Raw genomic sequence first — 13,977 nt, 5'->3', positions numbered from 1 at the left:
GAGTGTGGGGTTCTCAATGGGGGGGCTTACCTAAGGGAATCCTGTTCCAGGGGTTCCCAAAGGTGTGGACGGAGTCGGCGAAGACTATCCACCCTCTTCTTACGGTGGAGTCCGATCCGTCCCGAGTGCAGGGCGCTTACCTAGGGGTCCCTGTTCGGGCGCCAGATGCCGGGGTCCAACCCCAGCGGGTCCAGGGGTCCCCAAAGGTGTGGACGGAGTCGGCGAAGAAGGAATGACATGGAGACAGCGCTCAGTTGATCAGCAGCCCAGCCAGGATCTCCAGCCAAGTTCTGGTCTCGATCTCCAGAGAGGCTCTGCTTAGGCTCTCCAGAGAGGTTCTGTCCAGGTACTCCAGTCAGGTTCAGTGTCCAGGTTCCAGTCAGGTTCTCCTGCCAATCTCTGTAGTCAGGTTCAGTCCAGGATCCCTTGCCATGTTCTCCCGCTAGGCTCTGTCTCTAGGCTCCGAGGCCAGTCCCTCTCCAGGATCCTCCCGCATGCTCTCTCCAGCAAAGTTCTTCTGTCTCTAGGCTCCGTGTAGATTCTGTCTTCTTGATTCTGTTCTAAGCTCTGAGTGTTTCTGTCTTGTTACAACTGTATTTATACCAGTTGATTCAATCCTATCAATCTCTATTACAAAGGTTAGGGCGTTTCTTATCTCCATTCCAGGGAGAAAAGATTATGTAGTTTAAGCATGATTGTTCGTAGTTAAAGGGATTAATTACCCGCCTGGCGCTTAGTTGAGGGGTTTTATTCCCTCCCTAACTTCAGGGGAAAATCCCTACCTGGGGAAAACAACCCTTCTCAGAGACCTTGGTTAAAACACATAGTGCCAAGAAGGTGAGCAAACATATTAAGAACAGTATGCCATATATGCCAGGTCCCTTGAAACAGCAAGCATGGACAGGCTCCCGGCATAGTGTTTTAGGATATGTATTAATCATGTTCTTAGTGACTTAGAAACATTTTAAACATTTTGCAAGAAATTGAAACAGTGTTTTTCTTTTCTTTATATTTAAAGTTAAAAGTAATTGTTTCATTATTTTGAAGTTTGATTAAGCACATAAGGTTCCTGATTGATGTGTTCTTGACAAGTTGTACCTTTTACCAATAAAACTGCTCTTCTGTGCTCCAAGGTTTTTGAATGGTATTTTATTTGATACTGACTTCTCTTTGTTAGCAGTTGCCTTCTATAACTTTTTTTACATTTCTTTTTGGCTTGTAATTGTCATATTTAATGCTCTTGCCATAAGTACCTTGCTTTTTGTTTCTTTCTTTACCCACCCACCCCCCTCCTGCTTTTTGTTGTATTGATCACCTGCCCCACTTAGGAGTTTGTTTTTAGTGGTAAGGAAGCAGTAGACTATTTCTGTTCTTGTTCAACCATAAATATTAGTTTGGGCAGGTATACGATTTTAGGTTTTAAGATCAAGATAACCTTCAGAACTTAGAAGTTGTCACATCATTGTTTTGTGTGTTTTTTTATTTTGTTTACCTGATGTTGGTGACATCCTGACACCAGTTTGGTTCTACTGTTTCCTTAGATACTCCTTTCTGTGCCTCTCCTTCTAAACTTCAGATAGATAAATGTTGAAACTTCTGAATTTACATTCCATGTCATTTAACTTTTCATCCAGGCTTCTCACCTCTGTCTATCCTCTTTTTAAAAAAAATATATTTGTATTGATTTCAGAGAGGAAGGGAGAGGGATAGAGAGTTAGAAACATCGATGAGAGAGAAACATTGATCAGCTGCCTCCTGCACACCCCCTACTGGGGATCGAGCCCGCAACCTTGGCTTGTGCCCTTGACCGGAATCGAGCCTGGGACCCTACACTCTGTAGGCCGAAGCTTTATCCACTGAGCCAAATCTGATAGGGCTATCCTCTTTTTTTATTGCATTCTGACAGACCTTCTTGACTCCTTAGTCTAATACACAATCCATCCATTGAGTTAATTGTTACCATCTTTTTTAATTTTCAAGATGTCTAATTTGTACCTTTAAAGGCAACCTTTTTAAAAAATATTGATAGATTCATATTCTACTGATGTTAATTTTGTTTGCTTGGTTTATTCTATCATAAATACTAGTTTTCTCTTTGAGTTTGGTACGTCTCTTTATGGTATTAATTTTCCTTTCTGTTAGCAGTTCTTGACAGTGTGCTCTCTTGGAAGACAATCAAGGCGTACTTGACAGTTGTCTCTGGATGTAGGAGATCTCCACTCCTGGATGACACGGCCCTAGTACAGTCAGACTTCTGCTTTTCTCAGTGGAATGGAAGGGATGTTGAGTTTGCTTTAAATGCAGTTTTCCAGAAATCACCTTAATAGTTCCCTCCCCCCAGAATCATAGCTACCTAAGAGATTCCTAGTCGTCTTCTGTTATAGATGTTTTGTGCTTAGGATTTTTCTGTCATAGTTTATAGAAGACTAGAGGCCTGGTGCACAAAATTTGTGCATGGGGGAAGGGGGGAGGTCCCTTCAGCCCAGCCTGCACCCTCTCAAATCCAGGACCCCTTGGGGGATGTCCGACTGCCGGCTTAAGCTGATCCCGGGGATCAGGCCTAAACCGGCAGTCGGACATCCCTCTCACAATCCTGGACCGCTGGCTCCTAATCGCTCACCTGCCTGCTGGCTTGATCGCCCCTCACTGCCTCTGCATGCTAGCCTGGTTGCCCCTAACTGCCCCCTCCCCCGCGCCCCCCCCCCCCCTCCGCAAGCCTGGTCGCCCCATGCAGCCTGCTTGTTCAGTCATTTGATCGTCCCTCACATCCCCCCCCCCCCCCCCCCGCCAGCCTGGTCACCCCATGAAGTCTGCTTGTTCAATCATTTGGTCATCCCTCACTAACTCCCTGCTGGCCTGGTTACCCCATGCAGCCTGCTTGTTCAGTCATTTGGTCATGTCTCACTGACCCCCCTGCCGGCCTGGTTGTAGGCAGCCATCTTGTGAGGGTGTGGCGGTCAATTTGCATATTACCTCTTTATTATATAGGATGATTAAAGCTATTGACAAAGAGAAGATAACATGAAGATTTATATGAAGATATATGAAGATTTTATATTAATCTACTAATTTATTTGTGTTTTCTTTGGTTTCTTTTATCCTCACACATACTAGTTTTAAAATACAGTGGGGCCTTGACTTACGAGTGTCCCAACTAACGAGTTTTTCGAGATATGAGCCGTCTCTCAGCCGATTTTTTGCTTTGAGTTGCGAGCTAAAATCCGGGTTACGAGCCAGCTTCAGATACCCCACCGCTAGTTGGCACAGCGAACATCACAGTGAACGCCACAACATCAGCCCAGCATCACGTGTCTCACTCGTTCACTTTATGATTTGACATATGAGTAATTTGAGTTATGAGCTCCGTCACGGAACAAATTAAACTCATAAGTCAAGGCCCCACTGTATGCATGTTCCTTGTTGACATTGGCTAGCTTAAATTAGCTGTTTTTATATTCTGATCTTAGTTTCCTGCAAATTCTTTTTTGCACACTATACTTAAAAAATATAACCATAGCTGTGGTTAGGCTAAAAGAGAAGGTAAACAAAAGGTAAATGGAGGGGGGAAGTAGCAAAGAAAAATGAAGCAAGAGTAAGGGAGAAATGAACAAATAGAAAAAACGGTTGTTATCTTCTCTTAGTGATTGAGATGTCCTGGGGCTTTCACAGTTCTGTAAGTTGTTTGAGGGAGCAGCCACTTCTGCTTTTGCTTTGTCAGTGCTCACCTGTTGGAGATACATGGATTTTTTCCCATAATCACATATTTATTCAAGTTAGATGATGTTGACAACAAAGTTTTGAATAGAGACATGCCAACAAAGCTCTTGGACCTAATAACAAGACTCTGGACAACTAGATTTGTCTACAGCAGCGGTTCTCAACCTGTGGGTCACGACCCCTTTGGCGGTCGAACGACCCTTTCACAGGTCTCCTAAGACCATCCTGCATATCAGATATTTACATTAAAATTCATAACAGTAGCAACATTACAGTTATGAAGTAGCAACGAAAAAAGTAATTTTATGATTGGTCACAACATGAGGAACTGTATTTAAAGGGCCAGAAGGTTGAGAACCACTGGTCTACAGAGATGTTTCCCATATGTTGATTAACATGTTCACAACTGTCCTCAATGGATATTAACTACCATCTCTTTTGTATTGTGCACATGAACTGTGTAAATTGGGAGTTCCAGGAATCAGACTCTGAGACAAAGACAGTGCAAAAAATGTATTGATGAGCAAACTGTACATTTGGAATAATTGTAATAAAAATGACAGTGTTTCTAGTGTCTGTTCTATACTGTTGACAAACAGTCTAACAAAAATAGTAACATGCATAAATAAGTGGTTTTTAAAATAAGAAAGACAAATGACCAATGAATATGCAAATTAAATAATAGTGAGGAAAATGCAAATTAAAACAATATTGGAATATTAGTTTATACCCAAATTTTTGAACCTTGCTACAGTTGACATTTTGAATGTGGTAATTCTTTGTTGTGGGGGCTGTGTTGGCATTGTAGAATGAAAGTCTGTCCATTAGCTCCCCTGCCCTCAGTTGTTAGTCAAAATGTTTTCAGATATTGGCAAATGTGCTCTGGTAGGTAAAATACAAGATAGCAACCATACCTTTTGCTGGTAGGAATGCAGGAAAGTGGTACATTAAAGCACTTCAGCCTTTTTGGGGGAAAGTCTGAGTGTTTTTGAAATTAAAAATATGTAAACCTTTTGATTTAGCAATCCTGTTACTGAGACTAGAGGCCCGGTGCATCATCCGGGCCTGGGAGGGATGCGGGAGGTTGGCCAGCTGGGGAGGAACTGCGGGAGGGCTCCAGGGCGTGCCCAGCCCATCTAGTTAAGTCCTCATCGGCCAGATCCCAGCGGCAAGCTAACCTGCCAGTGCACCAGCCCTGGTGATCAGTGCACATCATAGCAACTGGTCGACCCGTCAACTGTCTGGCCCCTGGTGGTCAGTGCACGTCATAGCGAGCAGTTAAGCAGCCTTAGCATATCATTAGCATATTACACTTTGATTGGTTGAATGGACAACTGGACACTTCGCATATTTGGCTTTTATTATATAGGATTATCCTGCTCTACTTAAAACCCTTAAATGATGCAAGCGACTTGCACCATTCAGGTACATGACCATTCTGAACACCTTCCTGTCTTCCTTCTGTCAGCTTATCATTTAAGCACTGTGATCTGAATCTATTCCTGACTATTGATAAGTATTTAATAATTGTTTCCTCTCGTTTTAGAACTCTCTTGATAGAGCCCAAGCAGCCAAGAACAAAGGCAACAAATACTTTAAAGCAGGGAAATATGAACAAGCTATTCATTGCTATACAGAGGCGATCAGTCTGTGCCCTACTGAGAAGAATGTTGACCTTTCCACATTTTATCAAAACAGAGCCGCTGCCTTTGAACAGTTGGTAGGTATCCTAGGTGGTTTTTTCTGGTTTTTTTATTTCTCTTTATTTGTATTATTTTTCAGATAATGCCACTTAAATAAATCCAATGACTTTTTTGAAGTTGTCTTGAAATTAAAGGATTTTATTTTTGTTTTTATATCCTTTAATTACATAAGTTTTTTAAGAACAAATTTTAGTTTTGCTTGTTTAAAATGTAATCCAAAGTTATATATATCCGATTTTATAAAATTAGACAGTACAGAAAGCTAAAGTTTCTGGTGACACTATTCTCAACAGTTTGAGGCTGTTTCTTAAACTTTTTGTCTCAATATATGTAGTAGCAAAAGTGGGGGTTAGAGGAGGGGGAGGCCCTGGCTGGGTAGGTCATTTGGTTAGAACATCGTCCTGATAAGCCAAGGTTGTGGGTTCGATCCCTGGTCAGGGTACATATAAGAGTCAGTTAATGAATGCATAAATAAGTGGAATAGCAAATCAATGTTTCTTTCTCTCACATCAGTAAATAGAAAAATAAAAAAGACCAAAGATGAGTTCCTATTAAACATGTTGTTTGCAACATATTTTTTCAGTTACCACTATATCTTGTATAGCTTTTCATAACATATGTAGATCTGTTTCATTTTTTTAAAAGGCTGTATGTAGTAGCTGTTGTATGATTGTATAATGGAAAACATCTCACTATTGTTGAACATTTGGATAAGTTTTTGTGCATACTTTTGGGAGATAAAATTCTAGAAATTGAAATATAAAAAGATAGCATCAATATCTATTTTCAACAATAATGTGAGCAGTGAACATGCTTGATTTTCAGTATTCTTGCTGACTGATTATCACTCTTTTTTAATTTAATATATTTTTATTGATTTCAGAGAGGGAGAGAGAAAAACATCAATGAGGAGAGAGGTCATCAGTTGGCTGCCTCCTACATGTCCCCTACTGGAGATCGAACCCCCAAACCAGGCATGTGCCCTGACTGGGAATCGAACTGTGACCTCCTGGTTCATATGTCAACACTCAACCACTAAGCTACACTGGCCAGGCTGATTATCAGTCTTAATAATATTTGCCACTCCTGTAGAAGAAAAATACTGTCTCATTACTTTAATCTGCAGTTTTTGAAATGTTGCTGAAGTTGACCATCCTTTTCTATGCTTATTGGGCATTTGTATTCTCTGTGTTTATTTGTTCAACCAAATTTTATTAACTGTGTCATATATGGAAGGTTACTATGGCAGGAGCTGAGTCTATATAAAAGCAAATAATTATGCATAGAACTTTATAGCTAAACAATGAACTACTAAATGACATTTTGCTAAATGCTTTGATTCTATAATAGAAGAATGACTGGAGATGGAATTGGTGCATAGAAAAGTAGGGAAGAGAGTGTTACAAATAGTGGAAACGCTATGTGTAATTTGAGGCAGGAAAGAGTTTGGTGTGATTAATGAAGTATGAAGGATCCTGGAATATAAAGAGATGAAATTGGGAGAAATAGCAGAGGTCAGATCAAGCAAAGCCTTGCAGTGGTGAAGAGTTTGGATTTGATTCTGAGTATAATGGGAAATATTTAAGGGTTTTAAGTAGAGCAGGAACATCATCTGTTGCTTTTGCCATTCTGTCAAGACTATATTGGAGGAAGGCAAGGGTGGAGGCAGGGAGACCAACTAAGGATGTTGGAGTAGCCTAGATGAGCCATGAAGGAAAGCTGAAACCCAACAGCATTGGACGTGAAGGGTGAATAGAAGCAGGAATTTTAGTAACAATGGGTTGGGAAGGCATGGACAGCTAAGTAGACAGTTGACTTGAGAAATGTCTATTTTAGGAGAGCGATTTGGGCTAAAGCAATATACTTGGGAATCATTTAGTTTTAGATGTTATGTAATACCAGGACAATAGATGTGATCACCTAGGGCAGTGGTCAGCAAACTCATTAGTCAACAGAGCCAAATATCAACAGTACAACGATTTAAATTTCTTTTGAGAGCCAAATTTTTTAAACTTAAACTATATAGGTAGGTACATTGTTATTAATTTAATTAGGGTACTCCTAAGCTGGCCTTTGCTAAAAACGTCCTCAATCTGAGGGGTCGACCTCAGTGAAAGTACCCCCATTTCTTCTAACGCCACTTCTTCAAAATAGACTCGCCCAGGCCGAAAACCGACTTCTGCACGAAGTTTCAGTCGCACTGTACCTGCGCTCCTGCACGTGGTATTTTGTGGAAGAGCCACACTCAAGGGGCCAAAGAGCTGCAGTTTGCCGACCACTGACCTAGGGAAAGCGATGAGGCCTTGACTATTCCAGCATATAGAGATCACGTAGAGGGAAAATTTAGTGAAGGAAATTGTGAAGGAGGAGCCAGTGAGGTAGGTGAAATCAGTTAGAGTGGCAACTCTTTGGAGTTTGGCAGTAAAGAGGAGCTGAAGAATGGGGTAAAAGCTGCAGGGATTTATGGAATCAGTGGAGGGTTTTTAAAAGATGCTCATGGGAATGATTCAGTAGAGGGGGCAGATTGATGGAGAGGTAGATTGGCTAATAGAGTGGAGTCCCTAAAGTGAAGAGAGTGCAGATCCATAAGTGGAGGGTTGGCCTTTGATAAAGAAGGGCGCTTCCTCAGTTCTAGCAGGCAGGAAGAAGAAGATATGGGCACATAGATGCAGGAAGGTTTGTAGATTTGGTGGTAGAAAGTTGGCCTAAGTATGTCCTTTGCCTAGTGTTTTTAAAAATCGGTTTGCTTATCTTTTTTTTTCCTTTTATTATTTAAAGTATTACATGTTTCCTTTTTCCCCAATTGACACCCCCCATCCACTCCCACCCCCGAGGGCAAGCCCCACCACCGCCCTAGTGTCTGTGTCCATTGGTTATGCTAATATACAAGCTTACAAGTCCTTTGGTTGCTCTTTAACTCCCTCCCCTGCCCCTTGTCTCTGGATCTATTTTTGTTCATCAGTTTATGTTGATCATTATATCCCACATATGAATGAGATCATGTGATATTTATCTTTCTCTGACTGGCTTATTTAACTTAGCATAATGCTTTCCAGTTCCATCCATGCTGTTGCAAATGGTAAAAGTTCCTTCTTTTTTATAGCAATGTAGTATTCCATTGTGTAGATGTACCACAGTTTTCTTATCCACTCATTTGCTGATGGGCACTTAGGCTATTTCCAAATCTTAGCTATTGTATCCTTTCTAATTGGTGTTTCTGGTTTCTTGGGATATATTCCTAGAAGTGGGATCACTGGGTCAAATGGGAGTTCCATTTTTAACTTTTTGTGGAAACACCATACTGTTTTCCACAGTGGCTGTACCAGTCTGCATGCCCACCAGCAGTGCAAGGGGGTTCCTTTTTTTCCACATCCTCACCAGCACTTGTTGTTTGTTGATTTGTTAACGATAGCCATTCTGACAGGTGTGAGATGGTACTGCATTGTTTTGATTTGCATCTCTCAGCCTTCTGTACGTCCTTGCTTATCTTTATTACAGATATTTATATGAGCTATAGATATTCTTTATATGTATTGAAAATACTTTTTTTTATTGTCAGAGTCTTAACACTCAGCCTGTTAAGTTTGGAAAACTGATTTCTGTCAAACAGTGCTTTAGTGTGACTTAAAAAATACTTTCAATTGCAGCAAAAATGGAAAGAGGTGGCACAAGATTGTACAAAGGCTGTTGAACTTAATCCCAAATATGTGAAAGCTCTCTTTAGACGTGCAAAAGCCCACGAGAAGCTAGACAATAAGAAGGAATGTTTAGAAGGTGAGGATATTTTTGTGTTTCCATGTGAAAATTAATGGTTTTGTAATCATTGGTAAATTTATATGAAACTCTGCCTGTAAGTAGAGAAATCAGTTATATTTAAAAGTTCAACTCTTTCCCAATTGAGACTTTTTTTTCTGGTTTAAACTGAGATAGCTGATATTTGAGTATTATCTCTGTCCATTTATGGAATTAAATGATTATTATGATTCGGATTTAATACACCATACATTTTAAACTTGGCAACTAATGAGCATCAGTGTAATTCCATGAGTAAAAAATCAGGAGTTTTAGTAAGTGGTAGTTTTTCTAAGATTCTACATGTTTTCAGTTAATATCATATATAAATCTGAAATAATTTTGAAATGACTCATTAAAAGAAAATTTTTTTTGCCCTCAGTATTTTTCAAACATCATTTTATACCCAATTAGACATTATGTAATTAGTACATAGCATGAAGTGAAACTGCCATTCTTAGTAAATATTATAAATATTCTGGTACCAAAATTTCAATTATAGTATAGACCACTGGGTTTTTTGTTTGTTTGTTTGTTTATACAGTACATTTGTGTTGGTTTTTTTAAAATACGTTTTTATTGATTTCGGAGAGGAAGGAAGAGGGAGAGATAGAAACATCCATGATGAGAGAGAATCATGGATCAGCTGCCTCCTGCAAGTCCCCCATAAGGGATCGAGCCCACAATCTGGGCATGTGCCCTTGACCAGAATCGAGCCTGGGACCTTTCAGTTCGCAGGCCAATGCTCTATCCACTGAGCTGAACCAGCCAAGGCTAGACCACTGGGTTTTAAAGTACATTCTTCTGGGTGAGGTGGAGCTAAACCAAAGTGTAATTTCTACCATCTAAAATTGTTTTCCACTGCACATTTAAGTCTTACATAATTAAAAACATAAAACACTCAGAAGATTTACCCATAATTATTATTTGTTTAAAAAATAGATATTATTTTATTGATTTCAGAGAAACAAAGGAGAGAGAGAGAGAGAGAGAGAGAACCATCCAGTTGGCTGCCTCCTACATGCCCCCAGTGCCTCCTACACACCCCTTACTGGAGACTGAGCCCTCAACCCAGACATGTTCCCTAACTGGGTATCGAACCATTACCTCCTGGTTCATGGGTCGACGCTCAACCACTGAGCCACACCAGCTGGGCTAGCCATAATTATTATTATTTTTTTTTAATTTATTTTTATTGACTTCAGAGAGGAAGGGAGAGGGAGAAAGAGAGATAGAAACATCAGTGATGAGGGAGAATCATTGATGAGTTGCCTCCTGCCCGCCCCCCACTGGGAATCAAACCTGCAACCCAGGCATATGCCCTTGACCGGAATTGAATCCAGGACTCCAGTCCGCAGACTGATGCTCTGTCCACTGAGCCAGACCGGCTAGGGCCATAATTATTTTTAATAGTATTATTACTTAAAAGTGCTGTTTTATTTTTAAAAACCTTCATTACCAAGTGAGAGTGGTTTACAGAACATTTTAGAAAAATCTGAAGTTTAATGGCAGTGACGGCGAACCTTCTGAGCTCGGCGTGTCAGCGTTTTGAAAAACCCTAACTTAACTCTGGTGCAGTGTCACATATAGAAATTTTTTGATATTTGCAACCATAGTAAAACAAAGATTTATATTTTGATATCTATTTTATATATTTAAATGCCATTTAACAAAGAAAAATCAACCAAAAAAATGAGTTCGCGTATCACCTCTGACATGCATGTCATAGGTTCGCCATCACTGTTTTATGGTGTCATGAACTTTGGTGGTGGGTGGAAGTGTATTGCTTTGGAAAAGAGAATTCTAAGTTTTGAATGAAATCTTGAAGTTATTAATAGATAATTTATAAAGAGGAGGTTAAATGGATTTTAATAGGAAAAATGGGATGGGAAAAAGACATTGATACTGGCACTAGCCAGGCTTTTGGGAGCATAATAGCAGAAAGACTTCTTTGGAGAAGAGAGGATTTGGAATTGTAAGAAACTGAGTTCAGAAAAAGGGAACAGCCATTGTTTTAGTACTTTGAATGAAAAGTTAGTAGATTAAGGAATCACTGATCTTTTAAATTACAAACTAATGTATCTGGGAACTATGGCATGACCAGATGAAAATGGTATTTTGAAGTATATTTAATTGAGAGCCTTGGCAAGATGGCTCTGGAAAGAATAACTCTGAGGCCTATAAAAAAGACCAGATGTGAGAGCGCCTCCTTATGTTAATTTAGCCTATAGTTACTGGCCTGAAGAGAATGCTCCTGAATTCGTTTTATTTGCTATGTAAAATGTTAGTGCAGTGCGAAACATCACAAATCATGCACTACAGTCTCTTTCACTTCCAGGTGAGGAAAGTGAATCCCATAGAAGTGGAGTGACTTTCTGAGCTTTGAATTTGGTCATAGAATATATAAAATAAAATTTAGGAATCAATTTATTGAAAATGAAATTGATAGCTACATAAAGCTATGAATTTAGTTTCGCTTTCTGTGTTAAGATTGTGCCCATTTGATGCTGCTAATCATCTTCACAATAATTTCATACTTTATTTTTCAATTATTTCTAGACGTCACTGCTGTGTGTATATTAGAAGGGTTCCAAAATCAACAAAGCATGCTGTTAGCTGATAAAGTTCTTAAACTTCTTGGAAAAGAAAAAGCCAAAGAAAAATACAAGGTAAATTAATCTGAGTTGGTTAATAGAGGGTGAGTATACATTGTGAGTGGTCATTTCTAATATATAGTGTTTAAGCTTGAGCATGATGGTAATGATAACTGCAATTAGATCTGGATTATATTTATTTTTCCTTTTAACTTGGTATTTTGTGGCTTATCTTTTTTAAAATAAGATGTAGGCTGTGTCCAATATTGTACCTGGAGAACATTGAAAGAATTTGTCTATATTAGGAATTGTCAAATGGCCCACAGGCCAAATCTCATCTGCCATTTGTTTTTATAAATGTTTTGTTGGAACTCAGCTGCTCACACATTATTTTTGGCTGCTTTTAAGCTACCACAGCAGAGCCGAGTGGTTGTGACAGAGGCTGTCACAAATATTGACTAAATATTTACTCTCAGGCCTTTTACAGAAAAAAATTGCCAATCCCATTTTATATCATTAAAGTTTTTAAAAGTTGTACTATATAAGTAGCTATTAATTTTAAGCATTCAGTAATAGATAGTTTAATTCAAGAAACATTTATTGACCAAAGTTCCATGGTGGGCATTTTAGAAGAGTGGATACAAAGACTGGTCCTTGCCCTTACAGAATTATAGTTTAGTGAGGGAAACCATGATAAGTATAAAAGGCATCATATGGTTAAGTGCCAGGGAAGGATATGAGTAGAGTGGTGTGGGAGTACCACAGTCATCACTAAATATCCCTAGAGATTTTCTGCTAAAGGTCAGTAATTTAACAGTTGTTCCTTTTTTCTTTAATAATAACTCGCTTTTTTTAAAAAAAAATTAATTTTAACAAGTTGTGTATATTTTTAACTTACCATTTTCAAATATTAGCTGAGTTAAACAGTTAAAACAGTTTTCATCATGGTATAACTTTCATATGCTCAGATGAGTTATGAATCTGTAAGAGGAATATAGATGTAGTGGTTCTCAGTCTCTTTAAACTAATGATCCTTTGTCTCTCATTGAGCACTTTATAGAACTGGTGTTCCTTAAAACACTGTAAAACGGAATCTTAAAGGAACCTGGTTTCTTTGTGTTTACTTATATAATACTAGTGACCCAGTGCACGAAATTTGTGCACATTAAAAGGGAATTAATGAGAGGAAATATGTTAATATTGCTGTTTGCCCTTTCTCTATAATAGAAGTGTCAGAAATGAAAGAAAATTAGTAAAATGTATATGAAAATCTTCCTCCTGTCAGAGTTTGGGGCATACCACGGGAACCAGAGTCAAGCCCCCGCCCACCCACATGCGCCCCAAAATCGCATGAGACCCAGACCCAGCTGGCCCCACCCCCGTCAAGCCCCACCGAGTGGGGGGCATGGCCTCAGGTTGTCTGGCCTGGCACTGGGGCAGGGGGCGCACCTTGAGGTCCCCTGGCCCCGGGCCAGAGGACGTGGCCTGAGGTCCCCTGCCAAGCTCCACCAGGCGGGGGTCGCAGCCTCAGGTGCCTTGCCCTGGCCCAGCGCCACGCAGCCTCAGGTCCCTGCTGATTGCTCATTAAGGCTCGTTATGGGAACTCGGCCTCCACTGTGGGTGCAGCCATCTTGTCAGGATCCCCACCTTTGCTGTGGGCGCAGCCATCTTGTTCCAGTGTGATGGTCAATTTGCATATTCCCTCTATTAGGTAGGATTACTGTTGAGGAATTGTACTGGTTGAATTGAAGGGTGGTAAGAAAATACAAGGTGACATTTACAGAGACTCCATATCATTTTCCAGGTGTATTTTCTAATCTGTTTGTATGTCACTTTATAAATCACAAAATACTTTATATTACTGTTTTGATTTTTACAACAACCCTGTAAGATAAATAAGGCAAGTATTTTGTTGCCATTTTAGAGATGAGAAAACTAAAAATGACAGGTGCAAGGTCACATAAGCTCATAAGTGGCAGAGCTAGAATTTACATCTTATTCCTTTGATACTTAAGTCCATTAATTGTACAATTGTCTTTATTTAAATTTGTATCCCTGGGGAAGGCAGGGAGGTGGTGATAGTTTCTTTTCTACTCAGAAATAGAAAACTAAAAGACATTATTTACCTGGCCTCCAAAAGTGCTATTTAAATTTCTATTTAAGCTTTTCCC

General features: G+C 39.6%; 1 protein-coding gene across 3 annotated transcripts in view; it reads left to right on the top strand.

Moving 5' to 3' along the window:
• TOMM70 (translocase of outer mitochondrial membrane 70) overlaps window positions 1-13,977 on the top strand; it is a 50,601-nt gene that overhangs the window by 14,080 nt on the left and 22,544 nt on the right. For all 3 annotated transcript variants that reach the window (XR_009451874.1, XM_059687973.1, XM_059687974.1), the window contains exons 2-4: window positions 5,264-5,437; window positions 9,068-9,194; window positions 11,772-11,881. Coding sequence is in view for 2 of the 3 variants with exons in the window: in XM_059687973.1 (XP_059543956.1) it covers window positions 5,264-5,437; window positions 9,068-9,194; window positions 11,772-11,881 (411 nt within the window). In the remaining variant the exon portion in view is untranslated. The remainder of the gene's footprint in view (window positions 1-5,263; window positions 5,438-9,067; window positions 9,195-11,771; window positions 11,882-13,977) is intronic.

This window comes from Myotis daubentonii, chromosome 3 (genome assembly GCF_963259705.1).
Source record: "Myotis daubentonii chromosome 3, mMyoDau2.1, whole genome shotgun sequence".
Classification (NCBI taxonomy): Eukaryota; Metazoa; Chordata; class Mammalia; order Chiroptera; family Vespertilionidae; genus Myotis; species Myotis daubentonii.
Note: the sequence above shows the minus strand (reverse complement) of the source record. Positions and strands in the feature narration are given on the sequence as shown.